Here is a 21,214-nt window from a genome sequence, read left to right on the forward strand (position 1 = left end):
TGTGATAATGGAGGAGAGAGATAATTTTAGTTTTATTATTTAATTAATAAAAATATGTGATTGGTTGTGTGTAAATCCAGGTGGTGTAGCTGTGTCCATATAAGTATTTTCCTTTGAGGTAATCTATAAATTTTAGTTTTTACCAAATTCCATATTTTTGAGATACTCTATAAATTTTTACCCGATATTCTATATTGTCGATATTAAAATTATGGGATTGTATCAAATTATTAAGAAAATTTGATATGAACTCGTTGTTTAAATATATTTCTACCCTTGTCAAAAAATATATATATTTCTACCCACTTTTCAAAAGTTTGTAAGAAAAATATGGAGTTCTAGTCAATATTTTATAAAAATTTAATAAAAAATTTATTTGATTTTTTTATAAGCAATTTACATATAGCAGAATTCGAATATGAGATTTTGAGCGAAACATACTCTCAAGACTCAAACTTATATTAAAATGTTTCTCATGTTTTTGCACTTTCATTACAGTTTTGTCTCTAGCAGTCAGTGATGAATGCGATGGACAATCAGATTTCAATTTCACTTAAACTCAATTATTGTTGTTAACAAAACCAACTGCAATCATTTTATGTCAGCTCACAGACATAGATGGAGAAATCACAAGTGAGAAGAAAGTGATGTTAAGATATTAAACGAGACTAATGTTGAATAAAATGGAATGTTATATCGATGGTCAGTTAAAACATACTTTATTATTGATTTGAATCTAAAAAACTGTTTTTAAAAAGAAACTTTAGTGGATTCTATATTAAACCAAGTCAAATACTCAGTCATCAAAGACTTATCAAGTTTCTCTCCAACAGATAAAAAACCAAGAGCTTAAAATATCCTGAGGTCTCATAAACATCGTTCGAGGATAGGCAACGTTTGAGGATAAGACACTATGAGGACTCACAAGTACTGACCAAAAATAAAGTACTTCTCAAGTACTAAACGTAGAGTTCCCAAAATGGCTAATAAAGCAAGTCCTCAAAATGTATTATATGACATCGTCCAAGGAGCTACTTATATCTTATGGTCATTTTCGTAAATATCAAGAAAGGTTAAGGTTAACTCTGGGAAATATTTCCAACGGAATTTTGTTCACCTATTAAAGGAAATATCCATCTCTTACTTTGACACAACTTGAGAAAAAGAAATAGCAAACGACAACAGAAAAGAAAATCATACTAAAAGTCATATAAGTTGAAATTTGTTGGTCACAATTAATATAACATGTGTTAGGGTCATTATGTAAGTAGCCAAAGTTGTATTGGTCTAATTAATAATAAGTTTGTGGGTAAAAACATAAATATCATGAAATGTAATATTAATGTGTAGATACCATAAGTCAATATCTAATTTGATGAGGGGTCAAATTAGAATATTCAAAACTAAGAAATAACTTTCATTAAAAAAAGCTAAGAAATAACCCTAAGATTATTTATAGAGGATATGGTCTCCATTTGTAGACAACGCGAAAACTGTTCATCATGAAAATTATCTCTTCATCCTCATAGAAGAGATTCAAGGAGCCATAAGGAACTCTATAATTGGAATATCACCAGGGAGGGACTAAAAATAAAAACTACAATATTTATAGGGACCAAAAACTTATTTAACCCTATAAATTAATTGTCATAATAAAAGGATATTATTTTAAGTGGTTATTATTATGAGAGATCAAGGTGATTTAGGGGTTTTTGGACAAGAGGCTTTGGTGAAGATTCAATTGAGTGAAGGTCTTGAAGAACACGGGTTCGCTCAAGTGAGTCATAGTAGAGGGGGATCAAGGAAAGCTCTTGGGTCAACTTAATATTGCTTAAGATCAAGGAGAGAGAAGATAAAGAATCAATATTAAACCGAGTTTGTTTGTTCATTGCTTTAACCTCTCTTATAATAACAATTTGCAAAGAAATAAACACTATCTCAATTCTCGTTTAGAATTTGGGGCAGACGTAGTCGTAGCGAGGACGAACGACGAACTGCCTAAACAAATCCTTGTGTTATTCTTTCCTTACTTCTCTATTATTTACTATTGATATTGGTTCACAATTGTTAATTGGAAAATTAGTCTAAGTGTTAAATTATTATTTTTTTGATAAACAAAGAGATGTAATTAATGTTAGTATAAGGGTACTCAACCCAAGTACAGAAATTTGGAAAAAAGTATTACAACAACAGATCCAACGGATTGGATAACCAAATATCTCTATCCTCCATAAACTGCCCCAAAGATCTAGCACAAAGTCAATCCCAAGATGAAGATTTGGCTAGAATTACAATATTCTGACTCCCTTTTATACCGCCCTTAAACAGAATATCATTTTGAGAAAGCCAAATGGCCCTTACAATGGCTAACCAAATAAGACCCCGAAGCCCTTTCTTGACCTTCCCCCGTAAAGCCGAAACAAACAGCAGCATATGGTCAGAAATACCAACAGACGACTTAGAATAAACGTAACCCATCCTGTCCAAGATCAGAGACCATACCTCCTCAGCCACAGAACAATTAAGAAAAATATGAAGATAAGTTTCCTCTTGACGCAAACAAGCGGGTAAGCAAGGCAGTGATTCCCGAGTAAGACGCCTCTTTTAGCAAGCTCATCTTTAGTTTGAAGACGCGCCAAAATCAATCTCCAAGCAAACAAAGAAATATTATACGGAGCACATGTTTTCCGAATACAATTCAATGCTTTCTTGTCACTCAAACCCAACAGCACCTGGCTCCCAACACACGAAATTAAATTTGCATGAGCGGACTTGACGGAAAAACCTCACGAATCTTATCTCCACACGAACTGATCCGGAGCTGTCAATACCGGAGAAATATGCTGAAGCAATTTTGACATAGATACAAAATCAGCCGCCACCGCCGAACCACGGAGCACCGGAGGGAAAGGACAAAAGTTCCACACCCAAAGAGACCGCACCCAATAGCTGGCATCGGAAATACAAATCCTCGGAGCAAGCAAAACCTGAAACAAAAAAGGAAATTGCACATACAATGGATCCGCACCAATCCAATAATCTCTCCAAAATTCAAGCTCATCACCTATGCCCACTTTACAGGATAAGCTACGGCTGAACCAGCAGAAATCGGATATCAAAACACTCAATAAAATCCTCAAGTCCCTCCATCAGATGGAAGTTTTCGAACGACAAAACAGAAGAGAGTTACCGCAAACAGCCATTCTAATGTTCCCATATCTAAAGGACAGAACCCTGTGCCATAATGCCTCATTCTCAGTTAGTATTTTCCAGCCTCATTTACTTATCAAAGCCGAATTGGACGCCTCAAAATTCTTAACCCCAATACCACCATCCTCTTTTGGAAGACAAATAGACGACCAAGCCACCCAATTAATCCTTTTTCGAGTCTCATGTCCGTTCCATAAAAACGCCATTTGAATAGAAATAATCTTCTGGATAATAATCTTTGGTGCTTTGTAGAAGGAGAATGTGAACAAAGGAATCGCATTTAATACAGAATTCAACAAAGTGACTCAACCTCCAAATGATAACTAGTTACCTCTCCACAAGGCCAACATGTTTCTTAGTTTGGTGGTAATCAACGACCAAGCAGATTTCCTCCTAGGATTACAGCCAATCGAAATTCCTAGAAACTGGAAAGGAAAGGGACTAATAGCACAAAACAGAAAGTCTGAAGCCGCCTGAAGGAAATCCATCTCCACATTGAAACCAAGGATCTTACTCTTACTGAAGTTGACAGATAAGCCTGAGCAAAGTTCGAAACCTCGAAGCAACCCCTTCAAAGTCCCAATGTTCTCCCAAGATGGCGTACCAACAATCATCGTGTCGTCCGCGAATTGAAGCAAGCTAATATGAAGGTCATCATTTATTGAAAATGGGAGAAAATAATGACTAGATAGAGTATTGTGCATTAACCTGGCTAGCCCCTCTGCCGCAAGGATGAAAAGGAAAGGGGATAGGGGATCCCCCTGACGAAGGCCCCTCCTAGCCTTAAAATCGTCCGTCGGGCTGCCATTGATTAGGACCCAAAAAGAAGCAGAACAAACACAAGCTTCAATCCAACGCAGCCACTTACTGCCAAAATTCATCCTCTTGAGAATATACAATAAGTAGTCCCAAGAAACAAAGTCGAATGCCTTTTCGAAATCCACCAAGCGAACCGATTACTCTGATACCACTAATGTAACACCCCAATTCTACCCGATAAATTATACTACAAACAGAGTATACAAATTCCAAAACATTCATATGGGATATCATATTTCGACTTTAAATCACATATGGCATACACGCCTTCAAGATAGATACGTAACACTTTTGTTAAAAGCGTTTAAAATTATAACAATTAGTTTTAAACTTTAAAAAAAATCTTTCATCAATATTAAAACAACCACACAACGGATTCACAAACTTCCAAAAATCTAAGTAAAGTCATAGCATCTTCGCATCATCGCAGAACAACTTCAAAGTTATAATGTAAATGTAAAACATCATTAAAAATTTAGCAAAACAATAATTATAAAAGCATGCATTTGTCCCCCTGAGTGCTACGTATCAGAGCAACAACCAACTCGAACTCACGACGACTAATCTTCACTCACAGCTATCACCTGCACGTTACCAATATAAAAGCAACGGCCAAACAAATAAAGGGTGAGCTATCAAACCATATAAATAAAGTGATGATAAACAATATATTAGAGTTATAAGTCATAAAATCATCACTTCGCGGTATAATTATTACCGTTCAATTCACATCGTCATTTCAACCAAAATAGTTTAATTTACATTCAAAGTCACACAATTTCGTAAGCATGCAAAATGGAATGAGACACTACAAGTGCAGATGCATGTGGTATCCACAGCTTCAGCCTCCATCACCAATTGTCAATTATTAGAGGCATTCAAACAGGCATAAGCCTTCGTCACTGTTCCGCCAAATCCAGGCTGTCACCAAAAATGCAATTTATGTGACACAATGAAATGCAACATCACAACAAAATTCATAAAAACTCATCGCGAGGCATACGCCTATATCACCAAAAATTTACCAATAATCCGTGGTAACATATCATCACTGTAATTACCTGTACTTCACAATATTCATAATATTCACCGCGTCACAACATCACAAAAACATCACAAGCAACAACAGTTAGTGAATTAATCCCGAAACGATCCTACTTAAATTGTCCTATCTGCTATTTAATGTTTCTGTCACTTAAAATAGCTCATTATAATTTCCTGCTACTTGCTACTACTTCTGGTTTAAATTAGTTAACTGCACTGCTAACGATTCTATTATTATTCTCCCTCTGTTAGTTAGTACTTACCCTGTATTAATGCTTCTTCTGTTTTTATTATTTTTCCATTGCACCAGCTATATGAAATTATTCTACTATCTGTTATTGAATATCTAATAGTCTATGTGCTAGTTCGTTTCAATTTTTATTAATTTGATCTGTGGCTAGTGATTTAATTTTACAATTTATCTGTTCATCCCTACTGAATTAAATTCAAGTGATACTAAAAGTATACTAAACACAAATTACAGGTACTTAATTAACGGAAAAGTACCACACTTAAAGTGAGATCTCCGTCCCATACCTATGGCCCTCGCCCTTGGGACACCCACCCCAAGTACTAGGGCGCTCGCCCCAGCCCCAAGGCCGCCCGTCCCTCATTTTCTGTGGGACCCTCGTCCCACCTACACTAATGGGGCGCCCGCCCCTTCATTGTGTGGCCCCCGCCACAATTGTTTTCTTCTTCCTCTTTTATATTTTCTTTCGTTCTTCATTCAATTAACCTGTTCATATTTTTTCAGAGTTACCAACAACACAACATCACACAGAGATTTAACAACACATCATCACACAGAAATTCATCACTCAAATTTATCAGGAATAATTCCAATTCACCCAAAAGCACAAACCACTACACTTAATCAATAATCAACATAGCAACAATTTCACACGAAGATTTCTAGGAAATTACAACACAGTAAACACCACAATCATACCAAACACAGAGATAAATTATAACCCCAAAACCCCACATACAGTTCATCATATCCCTATTTATAGAGCAAGAATTCCACCCTTACCTTTGGATCTAAGATTGCTCTAAATTTTGTTCCGGTTGAAATCACCCAATTGCTCTTCTCTGCTATCTCTCGGAAACCCTCTTCTTCTCCTATGTGCCTCTGTTTTCTCTTCTTTCTTTTTTTTCTTTCTAAAACCTAAGTGATATGCTACTAGTTCCACTTGGTTTAATAATTTGTAATGGCCTAAAAGTTCACTCGTACAACAACACCCATATACCAGCCCACTTAATTAAAACATACCACATAATATTCTATGTCTCATTTAATCAGTTTATTTAATTTAGCGGAATATCTCTCCAAACACCAATAATTATACTATTAATATTTTTAATACTAAAAATACTAAATATCACTATTTAACACAATCAGTTATTTTGTTAACATACCTAACTCGACTACTCAAAACGCGATAAAACACGATAATTACTAAAATCAACTAAATTAAATATTAAATCACATTACGGGTATTACAAGTCTCCTTAGAATAATAATCATCCAGATAATCTTTAGGGCATTGATTCCTAAAATCTAATATAGCTATTGAATGTTTAGAAGGGATGCCTACTAATTCCTAAAAGTGAAGAAGATAAAAAACTAAAGAACAACAAATCAGTTGAAAGAAAGAATCACAAAAGTGGTTAATGAGCTAATTGGGATTCAAAGAAAGTTTTTATGGAGGGGTGTGGAAGGGGAAAGAGGCATTTGTTGGGTGAGTTGGAAGCAAGTTTGTAAAACCAAAGAAGAGGGAGGGCTTGGTATTAGGGATATCGAGAACATGAATATTTCGCTTTTAATGAAATGGAAATGGAGGATTCTAGTGGAAAATAACGCGGTTTGGAGTGACTTGCTTAAGCATAGGTATGCTATTCCGGATTTGAAAATGTTCGTTAATGACAGTAGCTTGATTCATAAGAGGGATTCTATTTGGTGGCGTGACTTAATGGCGATTAATGACTGTAACGGATCTAGAGGAATGTCTGTCTCGGATGTTGTTTATTGCAAGGTGAAGAATGGAGAAAAAACAGCTTTTTGGTTTAGCAGGTGGATAGGTGACCATGCTATCGCGGAGCTGTTTCCTGAGCTTTATGTTAAGGCAGCCAATCCTTGTATGTCTGTGTCGGAAGCGGGACAATGGCAGGATGGGGAGTGGATTTGGTGCTTTCAAGAATGGTTTCGCGGAGAGGAAGAGGAGGAGATAGAGCTGGTCCAAGCGTTGCTGTTTTTTGGGTCAGATTACTTTGGTGGAGAATGATCAAGACCTCTTGGTGTGGGAACCGAACAAGGATGACGGTTTCTCAGTAAAGTCGTGCGCGAAGGAGATTATGAAGAGAGGAGTGGTGCAGGGGGTGGATCAAGTGTTGGCTGCAAAGCTTAAGTTTTTGTGGAGCTTAAAGGTTCCATCTAAGGTGCAGATTTTTGTTTGGAGATTAATCATGGATAGAATTCCGACGAAACATCAATTGAGGAAGAGAAAGATTCTGGAATCGCCCACCGAATGTTGCTGTGTGTTTTGTAACAATTGTGAAGAGGATTCCTTTCACTTGTTTGTTGGATGCCCTATTTTGGAGAAAGTATGGGAGAAAATTGGAGTTTGGATAGGTACGTCTAATTCGTTAACAAACCTTGAGTTAAGAAATTACCTTGCTTTCTTTGACAAAATTAAGGTTTTAGACGAAAGATTAACTGTGGGGATTATATGGTTGGCGGTCGTTTGGAATGTTTGGATTATGAGGAATTCCATAGTGTTTAGGGGTAGCACTTTTAGTTTTGACGAATGTGTCAGTGCGATAGTGTTATCCTCTTGGAAGTGGTTTAGAGCAGTTAATATTTCTTCTGCGTCCTGTAATTTTCATACCTGGAACATATTACCTCTCAATTGTATTAAGAGGTAGTTTGGTTTGGTTTGTTTGTATCTGTTGTTTTTAGTTAATTCCATTTCCTATTGAAAAAAAAAAAACAAAATCAAAAAACTGAATGATTTACACAAAATAACAACAATATTTTAGTGATTGATTGATCTTGATGAAGCATTTGCAACGAAATCAATTAATGAAGAAGAAAATTCAAGGTGAAACTTCTTCTTGATGGCTCTAGATATATACCATAATATAAAATGTGGATAAATCTTCATTGAAGTGAAATAGAAATTACAATTTCTTATTTGTACATTGATGAAGCACTATGGTAACTAACATGAGAGTGCTCATATTTGATAGTTTCACCTCTAACTAAATATTAACTACCATTTTCATATTTGGAAAGTTTTACAATCAAGTAACCAATTATGTCTGTAATAGAAAAGGATATGCAAGCTTGTATTTCAGGTTGATTATTGTTGTGTGATATGTCAACTTAGAATTCTTAAAAATTATATCTGAATTTCAAATTGACCATCAAATTCATTTATTAAAATTGATAAAAAAAAAAAAACCATAGTGAATATGTGTTTCTTCTTTTATTATAAATACAAAATAAATATTAAAAAACACATACTATTAAAAAGCATAAAGTGTTATGTGGATACATACTTATTTTTTTACGTCGTCAGTCCCTAACCCTTCTACTTTGGTGAGTTCTTCCATTTCCAACTCAAGATTTTGATCAATTTTTTTTGTTTGTCGTTGAATCACTTTCATACATTATGTACTACTTCTTGAATCTTGCATAATATAATATGCATTCCATTCAATTTCATGCTTGTAAATTATCTGATCTTCAAAAGGTTTAGATCAGGTTTCATCAGGGTTTGCAAAATGTAAATTATCCTTTGTATTATTTTATAATTTGATTTCAGAAAAGTAAATAGCTACTGTTTTTTATTACACTTTTAGTGGACTGACATAACTATGATAATTGCATGCATGCATAGATTACATAAATCCAGTAACCTAATTTGTTTTCTGATTCTTGTATGTACATAAAACCAGTGAAGGCTACCGACCAAAAAATGACGGACGATAGAATTAGTTGCTTGCCGGATCAACTTATAGACTATATTCTCTCAAATTTGCCAATTAAGGATGCGGGAAGAACCAGTGTTTTATCCCGCAAATGGGGGAAGAAATGGTCCACACAATCAGATCTTGTTTTCGATAAACAATGTGTATCTACTTTGGGTCTTGGAAGACTGTTCAATTAAACGGCGCAAGTTTTTGAAGATTGTTGATCATGTACTTTTACTTCACTCTGGGCCAATCAACAAGGTCAAGCTCTCCAACTCCGGTTTAAATATCTTTGGTATGAACTCTTTGGCTGATATTCATCGGTGGATTGTTCATCTAACCGGAAGGTCTATTAATGAGCTTGTGCTTAAAATTTGGATTGGGCAGACCTATAATGATGCTTGTTCCAACACATTTTAATTTGTCTGTCAAATACATGAATGATGGAGAAAGTAATAAATAGTACATGATATATTAGGAAAAAGTCATTAATATTGTATTAGAATTTTAAAGTGACTTATAATTTAAGATAGAGATGATAACTTTTTCTAATTCAAACATAAAAATTGCAAGTATAAAATCAATTGTTGCATAATACTAAAGACACAAACTACATAATAAAACCTAAAATCTAAAGAGAGAAAGAAGGTTTTGCTATATCATTGCTGCAAAGAGGTTAACCATAATACCTCTGATCAATACCAGGCCCTTTTTATTCTTTTACTAAGAATGATGATGATCGTTAAACTCTTCATTTATTTATCATCTGGCGCACATGAATTTATATTTATTATTTCAAAGTGATTTTTTAAAATTTTTCTAACAGAATCTTGGGAATAGACTTTCGTCTAAACCGCTATTGGTAGGATCGGATATACGATAACCACGAAGTAATTTGATACGCTAAAGAGTTTGAAAAGAGAGAATCAATTATGGGCCCGTTTGTTCTGGGTTTTTTTAAAAATGATTTTTATAGTGTTACCAAATTTTGTAAAAAAAAATTTTACAAAGAAATTTTTTATAAAAGCTTCAAATGAAAAATTTGTTTGAATAGTTATTCTTAAAATGTGATTTTAAGTATTTCATCTATTTATGGGAAAAAAAATTGGATATCAAAATTTCAAAAAAATCACTTAATTTTGAAGCTATTTCAAATAGATTTTCATAAAAATCATTTTTGAAATACAACTTTTTTAAAAAATTATGATTTTGACTAAGTTTTGGTCTTCAATTATGTATGTTTATGTTATAGGATGTCAAATTAAGTGTTTCATTTTAGAAAAAACAAATATAAAAAAATCTGTAATATTTTGAAAAACGGTTTTAGAAAATCTATTTTCAAAAATACAAAGAAAAAATCCATTTTTTTTAAAGCTGAAACAAACTGGCCCTATGTTTTTCAAAGGAGAATGGATTAAGCGTTGGTTTAAGGTGATTCGGCCTTGGCCTCCCTCTGATGTGGGCGATTGTAGGATTGCGTAGGTTAAATGCTTTGGTATTCCATGTCATGCATGGTTACCGCATGTTTTCTCTTCCCTTCTAGCTCCGGTGAGGGAGTTTCTATGCGCCGATGACTCCACTAGGAATAAGGTTAAGATGGATGTAGCACGTCTGCTGGTCAAGACTCAGAAGGCGAAGTCAGTGGATGAAGATTTTGAAATTGTTATTAATAATACTAGTTTTCCAGTGAAGCTTTTAGAAGATTTTCATACTCCTTTGCGTTTGGTTCCGTCGGAGATTGACGAATCTGGTAGTTCTTCGGAATCGGAGTTTGAGGCCGACGGGAACTTTTGGTGTGATGATGAAAAGAAGGTACCAGAGCAACAGGAGGTTCTTGAAGAAGGAGAAGTAGGAGTTCCCTAATTCATAGAGTGGAAAAAGCAGATGTATTGGAAGTTGAAGCGGCAAAGCACGGGTTGACCTTTTCCCATAAAGGTGATTTTGCTTCTAGGTCTGAGGAGTGCAGACTTTTGGAGGATGCAGGTGTAGATGTCTTGTCAACACGGGATTCCTTGAAACAAAAGGCAACTGCAAAAGATATACCAACGATTAATTGGCCCTTTGTTGTTGGGCCTGTTTCATTTAGCCAACAAACTCATGTTAGCCCAACCCAATTAGAACGAGGACTTCATGATGGGTTGTTGGGTCCGGGTTCAGGATCTAGAACGGGTCTCAATATTGTACATGATAGGGCTTCTATTTCTCCTGGAATTGTGGCCCAGCCTCAGTGTAACTCTAAGACCTTTTTAGATTTGTTGGAGTCAATGGGAGTTCCAGCACCACCAGTGGAGTCACAGTCGAAGCCTGGGTCCGCAACATTATTTAACCCTTCTTATTATGCTCTTTTAGTTCATAATTCTTCTAGATCCAAGTCAAATTCAGTCTCTCTCTCATCGCTTAAGGGAACACTAGCCACTGGTAGAGGGTGTCAATCTGATAATTCTATTTCTCGGGACAAGCATGAAGATGGAACGACTTCGAAAATTTGGAAGAAGGCTGCAGATTTGGGCAATAGAGGTGGTACATACTAAAAATGTGATTCTTTCGGAGATTAGGCATCTCAAAGCTAAAGATAAGCATGCTTTCACTCAGAAGGTTGGAAATGCAAAGGGTTTTCCATGAATTTAGTTTCCTTCAATATTAGAGGGAGTGGCGCTTGTGCAAAGAGGAAGGTTATTAGATCCTTTAACAGCTCAGGCAAGATTGATGTGTGTATGTTACAAGAGACGAAGATGCAGAGTATGGATGAATTTTCTGTTCACTCTTTTTGGGGCCAGAGCGATGTTATGTGGTCTGCCAAGGATGTTGTTGGTCGTTCTAGAGGGATTTTACTCATGTGGAACCCTTCCTTGATACAAGCGCAATTCAATTTTGAAGGAAGTGGCTTTGTTGGAATTCAATCTATTTGGAAAGGAATGGTGGTGTATTTCATTAATGTCCATCCCCCTTGTTCAATCTTTGGTAAAAGACGTCTGTGGTCAGAGTTAATCAAGGTTAATGCTTCCTTACCGGTTGGAGAATGTTGTGTCTGTGGTGATTTTAATGCAACTAAGAGAAGGTCGGAGCAAAATGGGCCAAGGTCGCAATTTGTCCAAGCTGAAATGCTTGAATTTTCTGAATTTATCATCGACATGAACTTGATTGATCTCCCAGCTCTGGGGAACAAGTTCACTTGTTTCAATCTAGGTAGAGATTCGATGAGCAAAATTTATTGTTTCTTAATATTCGAAGGCTTGATTGATAGCTGGGGAATTAATGTGCAGTCTATCGGGGATCGTAGCATATCAGGCCATTGTCCTATTTTCATAAAGTCTGGTAATTTAAATTGGGGTCCGAAGTCGTTAAATATTTTCTCGGTATGGATAGAGTATCTTGGTTTTTTGCCTCTGGTTCAAGATTTTTGGTCCTCTTTTAATCCTTAAGGTCACAAACTGTTCTGTTTTAAGGAAAGACTTAAGTTCCTCAAGGCGTGTTTGAAAGCTTGGAATTCATAGGTGTTTGGTATTCACGATCTTCAAATGGAGCGTGCGGTGAAGGAACTTAATGTTTTGGATGCGTTGGTGGCTGTTGATGGTTCTAATCCTAGTTTAGAAGTGCATTCTCGGTGGATTGAAGTTAATGCTCAGGTTTGGGAGAACTTAAATTGTAGGGATCTTTTGATTAGGCAAAAGGAAAATTTTCGTTGGCTGAAGGAGGGAGATCATTATTCCAGGTTTTTTCATTCTTTTATGAAAATGCGATTTCGTCGTTATTTTATTGCTAGCTTGGAAGTAGGAGATGATTTCATTGACAATGTGGAGGGTGTTAAATTGGCGACATTTGAGCACTTTAGAGATTGTTTTCATGAACTGTTGGTGGATAGGCCCCTGCTTGATGGGGTGGTTTTTTCTCAGCTTTCCCTTTAAGACAAGAACAATTTGGAGCTCCCCTTTTCCATTCTTGATGTCAAACAAGTGATCTGGGATTCAGCTTCAGGAAAAAGTCCGGAGCCGGATAGTTTTACTATGGAGTTTTTCAAAGCTTCCTGGGACATTATTAAGCTTGATCTCTTTGATTGTGTTTCTGAGTTTTTTTTGTAGGGTGTCCTTCCTAAGGAAATTTCAGCCTCTTTCATCTCTCTCATTCCGAAATGCCAAAATCCTCAAAGCCTAAACGATTATCGTCCGATTTGTCTTATTGGAAGTGTATATAAGATCATATCAAAGTTGCTGGCGGGAAGGTTGAAGGGCGTGCTTGATAAGCTCATTTCGGTTTCTCAATCCGCTTTTGTTCCCAATAGAGGTCTTCATGATGGCGTCCTGGTTCTGAATGAAACTGTTGATTATGCAAAGAGGAATAGAAAAGGTTTATTCTTATTCAAAGCAAGTTATCGTGTCGTAGTTTGTTTAACAATCGGGTATTGTTAATTGGTTCTGACCATTGTTTGTATTGTAGTGATAAGTTGAGATGGATGGAAGAAACGATGTTGTTATTCCTGCTGCATTGGAGGCTATGGCTCAGGCTTTGGAACATCAACCGAACGTCGGCGAGAATGCCACTACAACATTTTTGGTCTACGGCCACGCTAAAATTTTCCACAGCTCAGAAACTGTGGCCACATGCATGATTTGGTCAGGGTTTTCAAATCGTAGATTTATTTTATAAAATATTGAATTCGGAGTGGGAAATTGTGGCCTTTCCTTCAACTTGCCACGGTTATGCAACTGCAGGGGACTCTACTGGGGACGTCTCGACCTATTGCGGGTCCGGACTTAGCGAGTCGATCTAGCGCTTGTGTGTTTATCTTTGAGTGCTTTACTGCTTTGCATATTTATCTATTTGCATTGCATTCTATCTGCGCTTTTACTTTTCTGCATCATATTCTGGACTGTCTAGATTTCTGTCTATTGGGTGGGTGTTTCAAGAGGTAAAATGCCCAATACCCAGGCTATGTGTGAACCATAGGAACCCTAGGATAGAGTGGTATCATGGTTTGTCTCGAGGTGTACGCCTCGGGATGGATTATGTGATCACGAGCAGAGTAGTGGTTTCAAACGGAGGTATTATCGTCACCCGCATCTGCGCAGTGACGGTGCTTACCTTCGGGCGGACCGTATACTGCGTTTCATGACCTTACCTTGGCCTAGATTTTACCCGTGAGTGGGGCGGGAATCAATGATCATATAACAGGTACATTATTGGTGACCGCTGTTCTCGTTCGTGGGTTACCGCTGTTCTCGTTCGTGGGTTACCGCTGTTCTCGTTCGAGTGTACTATTGGTTCCTGTTCGTGGGGTACTATGGTTCTTGTTCGAGTGGTAATCTGTGTTCTATTCCAGTGTGTTGTTGACTATGGGTTTTGGTTCCGTGGATTGACATTCTATGTTCCGTGTGGTATACCATTTGGGGCCGAACCTTTGACTTTGTACTATGTGTGTTACCGGCAGTCCAGAATGCCCGGTGGGCGGCACTAAGTCCCACCACTAAGACCCAATCAAAGATTTCCATCTTGCAATTGCTGATGTGTTCGGAGGTTCATAGAGATGCTCTTCTGAGAATTCTGAAGGGTGCCTATGTGCCGCATGAAATATCGAATCAGTTAGAGGCGGTGGCCAATAATATTTCAGCTGGAAATGGTATGGGATTTACTGATCGTGATCTTCCTCCCGAGGGGAGAAACCATAACAAGGCGTTGCATATTTCGATGGAGTGTAAGGGGACGACTTTGTCTCGTGTGTTGGTTGATACCGATTCGTCCTTGACTGTGCTTCCCAAATCGGCCCTTATGAGATTTGACTATGCTGGTGTTGAGTTGAGGCCCAGTGAATTGGTGGTACGCGCTTTTGATGGTTCAAGGAGGTCTGTGTTCGGAGATGTAGATTTTCCTATCCAAGTTGGTCCTCATATCTTCACCACGACCTTTTACGTAATGGATATTCAACCTGCTTACTGTTGTCTGTTGGGACGACCCTGGATTCACAAGGCTGGCGATGTGACATCCACTCTTCATCAGAAGTTGAAGTATCCAGTTGATGGTAAAGTGGTGACAGTTTGTGGTGAGGAGGATTACATCGTGAGTCACCTATCTTCTTTCCGGTATGTGGAGATCGAAGTAATTGATGTGTGTCCCAAATTTGACAAGAATGGTCTTGGTTTTAGCCCTGGGAAGCAGAATGCGGCGCCCAAGCCTAATATCCTCAGCCCGATCAAGTTTGTAAGTAGTGGTGTCATTCAAAACGGTCAGGTTAATGCCATCGTCAACAATGAGGAAGTGGATAGTGACTGTGATTTTGATAGCTGGATTCGTCCAAGTATTCCTAGAGAGACGCCTCGCAACTGGACAATTGAAGATGTCATTCAAGTCACACAAGCTCAGGAGTAAATTTCTTGTTTTTATTTTTCTTATCATGTCGTAATTCCTACGCCCTGCCTAAGGCGTAGTGAATCATTTGCAGGGCCATGCAATTTGCATTTTCATAGTTAATCATGAAATAAAAGGACGTTTTTTGCATTCAAATGTTTTGCTCTTTGTCTTTCTTTTTAACTTTTTCCTTCAAATGGCAATGTATTTTGCACACACTTGCACATAGCTTAATAAAAATAAAACTAAAAATAAAACTAAAATAAAAACATCAATCATGCTTGTTGTGATTTTGACAATCCGATCTACCAAGCCGAGGAGGAAGCTTATGAAGACTGTGATCTACCCGATAAGTTGGCCAGATTGTTGAAGCAAGAAAAGAAAGTGATTCAACCGCATCCGGAGGCAATTGAGATGGTGAATGTTGGCACTAAAGAGCAAGTCAGAGAAGTTAAGATAGGGGTTGCGCTTGAGAATAGTGTGAAGCAGAGGCTTATTGCTATGTTGAAAGAGTACGCGGACATCTTTGCTTGGTCCTATGAGGATATGCCTGGTCTTGATACAGATATTGTGGTACACCGTCTATCTCTCAAGGAAGATAGTCCTCCTGTCAAGCAGAAGCTTTGAAGGACTCGCCCAAATATGTCTGAGAAAATTAAGAAAGAGGTTGAGAAACAGTTTGATGCTGGCTTTCTGCAAGTTGTGAATTACCCGCCATGGGTTGCTAATATTGTTCCTGTACCTAAGAAGGACAGAAAGGTCGGGATGTGTGTTGATTACAGAGATCTGAATAAGGCGAGTCCGAAAGATGATTTTCCTCTTCCCCATATTGATGTGTTGGTGGATAACACGGCTCCTTTTAAGGTGTTTTCCTTCATGGATGGCTTCTCTGGTTACAATCAGATCAAGATGGCACCAGAAGACATGGAGAAAACAACGTTTATCACACCGTGGGGAACTTTCTGCTATAAAGTCACGCCTTTTGGGTTGAAAAATGCAGGGGCAACGTATCAGCGCGCCATGGTGACTCTTTTTCACGACATGATTCACAAAGAGATTGAAGTGTATGTCGACGACATGATTGCAAAGTCTCACACTGAAGAAGAGCACTTGGTTCACTTGTAGAAGTTGTTTGAAAGACTTCGGGAATTCAGGCTGAGGTTGAATCCAAATAAATGAACTTTCGAGGTTGATCCTACAAAAATAAAAGTTATACAAGAGATGCCTGAGCCGAGAACAAAAAAAGTGGTTCGTGGTTTCTTAGGGAGGTTGAACTACATTGCTAGATTCATCTCTCATCTTACAGCCACTTGTGAACCAATATTCAAATTGCTAAGAAAAGATCAGATGGCCAAGTGGAATAATAATTGTCAAAAAGCATTCGAAAAAGTGAAAGAGTATCTGTAGGAACCTCCAATACTAATGCCTCCAGTTCCAGGAAGGCCTTTGATTATGTACCTCACAGTTCTTGAAAACTCAATGGGATGTGTGCTGGGTCAACATGACGAGTCTGGCCGAAAAGAGCATGCAATATACTACCTTAGCAAAAAGTTTACCGACTGTGAATCCCGATACTCACTGCTCGAGAAAACTTGTTGTGCTTTGGTGTGGGCTGCTCGCCGGCTAAGGCAGTATATGTTGGTTCACACCACCTTATTGATTTCCAAGATGGATCCTATCAAATACGTTTTTAAGAAGCCCGCTCTTTCCGGAAGAGTAGCTAGGTGGCAAATGATTTTGACTGAATATGATATCCAGTATACTATACTCAGAAAGCCATTAAAGGTAGTGTGCTGGCAGTAGGGGTGGAAATAGGCCAGGCCAAAAACAGGGGCCTACAGGCTAGCCTATATAGGCTCAGGCCAGGCCACACATTATTTTTAAATAGAAAAGGCATAGGCTTTTTTATAAGCCTATTTAGTTAAAAAGGCTAGGCATCAGGCCCTAAAAGAAGCCTTTTAAGCCTATCAGGCCGGCCTATTTAAATAAATATGAATACTTTTTTTATTATCATTATGTTATGTTTTATACTTTGAATTAAAATATATGAATAAAATCTGGTTATTTTGAAGAACTTGTAAAACTAAGATGAAAACATTTGATGAACATTGTTTTCATAAGTTTTCTTAAACAAATAGTCTTGTAAAAATTATGCTAAGAAGTAAGTTAAAATAAGTCAATGCAAACAAATTTTTAGTCTCTTGATCTTTTAGTTAGTTAGTCTATTTAAACATTATTTTAATTGCTTATATACATATGTCTAAAACAAATAGGCTTTTATATAGGCTAACAGGCTAACCAGGCCTTCGAAAAGGCCAGACTCAGGCCTAAAAAATAAGCCTACGACAGGCCACAGGCCAGGCTTAGGCTTCAGTTTTTTTGACAGGCCAGGCTTAGGCTTGGCAAAGCCTAGCCCGACCCAGCCTATTTCCACCCCTAGCTGGCAGATTATCTTGCACATCAACCCGTTGAGGATTATGAACCGATGAAGTTTGAGTTCCCCGATGAGGATGTCTTGTACATCAGAGATTGTAACATTCCTGGACCAGAGGAGGGACCCGAACCAGGATCGTGATGGACGCTCGTGTTCGATGATGTCTCTAATGCACTCAAGAATGGTGTTGGAGCTGTGATTACTTCTCCTTCAGGTTTTCATATTCCGTTTACAGCCATAATCTATTTTGATTGCACTAATAACATGACTGAGTATGAAGCATGCATCTACGGTATCGAAGCTGCGATCGATTTGCGAATCAAGTACTTGAAAGTTTATGGGGATTCCAATCTTGTCATTAGCCAGATCAATGGAGATTGGGAAACTCGCCATCAGAATCTGATTCCATACAAAGAGCATGTGATGAGACTCATCCCGTATTTCGATGAGATCACGTTCGAGCATATTTCTAGAGAAGAGAACAATCTTGCTGATGCTCTCGCTACTTTGGCTTCCATGTTCAAAGTGAAGTGGGCCAATGAAGCGCCTAATATCACCATCAACAGGTTGGATGAGCCGACATTCTGCTTTGAGGCTGATGTCGAATTGGATGGTAATCCCTGGTATTATGATATCAAAAAGTTCCTCGAAACTCAAGAGTATCCTCCCGAAGCATCGGCGACTGATAAGAAGTTTCTGAGAAGGTTTGCAGCTAAGTTCTACCTTAACGGTGGGGTTTTGTACAAGAGGCATCATGACGGTGTGTTACTCTGATGTATCGTAAAGGAAGAAGCTTCGAAAATTATAGAGGAAATGCACGAAGGCGAGTTTGGTACCCATTCTAGTGGGCACACGATGGCTAAGAATATCTTGAGGGCTAGTTACTATTGGTCCACTATGGAAACCGATTGTCATAACCAAGTCAGAATTTGACACAAATGCCAGATCTATGCTGACAAAGTGCACGTGCCGCCCGTGCCTTTGAATGTTTTGACTTCTCCGTGGCCTTTCGCGATGTGGGGCATTGACATGATTGGAGAGATTAATCCTACTGCTTCCAATGGACATTGCTTCATTTTGGTAGCCATCGATTACTTCACCAAGTGGGTTGAAGTCGCATCTTATGCGAATGTCACCAAGCAAGTGATTACCCGCTTTATCAAGCACAACGTAATATGTCGTTATGGGATTCCTGAGAAGATCATTACTGATAATGGATCGAATCTTAATAACAAGATGATGAAGGAGATTTGCGAGTCCTTCAAGATCAAGCATCACAATTCTTCTCCGTACCGTCCAAAGATGAATGACGCTGTTGAAGCGGCCAATAAGAACATTAAGAAGATTGTGCAGAAGATGGTAGTGACTTACCGAGATTGGCACGAGATGCTTCCTTTTTCTTTGCATGGTTATTGCACCTCTGTGCGTACATCGATTGGGGCAACTCCTTTCTCACTTGTTTATGGTATGGAAACGATACTACCAATTGAAGTTCAGATTCCTTCCCTGAGGGTTATGAAAGACGTCGAGCTCGACGAGTCAGAATGGGTACAGAATCGATTGGATCACTTAAACCTCATTGATGAGAAGCGTTTAGCAGCTATTGGTCATGGTCAGGTGTACCAAAAGAAGATGAGGAAAGCTTTCGACAAGCGGGTGCGACCCCAAAGCTACAAACCAGGCGATCTGGTACTCAAAAGAATCATCCTTCCTCAAGGTGATCCTCGAGGAAAGTGGACTCCGACGTATGAAGGCCCCTTTGTTGTGCAGAAAGTATTCTCTGGCGGTGCCATGATGCTTGCAACAATGGATGGAGAGAACTTTTTGCACCCAGTGAATGCAGATGTAGTCAAAAAATACTTCGCATAGACCTGATAAAAAAAAAGAAGAAAAAAAGAAGAAGAAAACGAATCAGGCAAAAGAATGAAAAAGAAACAAATATACCCGCTAAGTTGAAAACCCGAAAGGGCGGCTTAGGCAAAAAAGGGACAAAAGCGAACGACTACATCTCGCATGCCACCTTGGCAATCACTCTTCATACCTAATTGAAGTGCTTAGGGCTCCCGACCGAGGGATAAGCAAGACTATGTGTTCTTGAGTTTGCATTACTAGCAACTCAAATCCCTAAAGCATTCACAAATTCCCATCGCTGTGTTTAGGGCTCCCGACCGAGGGATAAGCAAGACTCCGTGTTCTTGAGTTCGCATCATCAGGCAACTCAAATCCCTAAAGCATTCTGAAACCCCAGTCGGGTCCACAGGCTCCGTTGTGTTACATCAACCGGTCATCAAATCGGGCAGTGATCAATCCTAATAAGTACGGTCTTCCAAAGCAAGGAGATGAGAATGTCAAGGTTATAAAAGTGATAGCGGGATCGAAACTAATGGATATCTGTTTCACATTGCCATCTCTCTTATATTCAATAATGTGCAGTTACCTCTTACTAGGAATTGCTTCCTAAATGTATTCGCCCTTCTTCGGGCATTTTTTTTCATATCAATTAATAAAGTTCTTTTCATCTTAAAAGTTGTTTTCTTTTATTGTTTTGTTTGCATAAAGCGTTCTGAGTTTGTGTTAAACTTTGCATATGAAAACTGCATTGCTTTTACAATACATGATTAGAAATGATAAAATCTTTGAATTTACTTCGAAGTTTTGTATGACAGGCAGAGACGTTATGTTATATCCTGGGGCATCCTTATCTGTTTATCTCGTAGGTACATCCTTTCGAGTACACCATGTCAACAGATCAGCGGATCTAGCCAAGTGAGAGATCCTCATTCCCTAGCCGAGTGCATTTAGATGATTTTCTTTGTTCCAAGATTCTCGTCTCCTCCGCAAAGCACATCTCAATGCAATTTCTGTGCTTCAAAAGTCTTATTCCCCGGTGGAATACCTTCTCCCCAATTGAGTTATGACTGAATGGTATCTGATTCCCCGACAAGCTCTTAATGGGGTTCCTTGCCCGAATGCCTCGTTTTTCCCAGTAGAGAGTTTCTCTCCCCAACAGGTTGACCTATTTTCCCCAGGAGAGTTATCTGGTTCCTCCAGTAGAGGTGTTTTCGTAAAAGGGTCTTATGATAGATTCCTTATCCCCAAGCAGGATTCATTTCCCCATCCAGAGCTCGCATCCAGATTTGATCGTCTCCAGCAGATTTCTGATCCATCTTTGCCAGCTCGCAGTTTGTGACTCTTGGTCACTTATCTCGTCTTCCCCGTAGAGTTCCATACTCTCTCCAAGACTTCTTCACCAATTCAGTGCTCATCCGCTGTTTCCCCAAGTAGCGTCTGAATCATGCATCATTCGCATTACATTCGATAAGCGTGTAGTACTTCCATTATCGGGATACTACTCCATAAAACAACATTCATACATGCATCATGAATAAATCA

General features: G+C 38.3%; 1 protein-coding gene across 1 annotated transcript; it reads right to left on the reverse strand.

Moving 5' to 3' along the window:
* Positions 1–3,533: 3,533 nt before the first annotated feature.
* On the reverse strand, positions 3,534–4,091 carry LOC131626685 (uncharacterized). The gene has a single exon (XM_058897526.1). It carries the CDS (start codon positions 4,089–4,091, stop codon positions 3,534–3,536), a length of 558 nt encoding a protein of 185 aa, XP_058753509.1.
* Positions 4,092–21,214: the final 17,123 nt, after the last annotated feature.

Source organism: Vicia villosa, unplaced genomic scaffold, assembly GCF_029867415.1.
Source record: "Vicia villosa cultivar HV-30 ecotype Madison, WI unplaced genomic scaffold, Vvil1.0 ctg.000318F_1_1_1, whole genome shotgun sequence".
Classification (NCBI taxonomy): domain Eukaryota; kingdom Viridiplantae; phylum Streptophyta; class Magnoliopsida; order Fabales; family Fabaceae; genus Vicia; species Vicia villosa.

Coding starts and splice junctions, on each gene's coding strand:
- LOC131626685 (XM_058897526.1), bottom strand. CDS start 4,091: ATGAATTTTGGCAGTAAGTGGCTGCGTTGGATTGAAGCTTGTGTTTGT.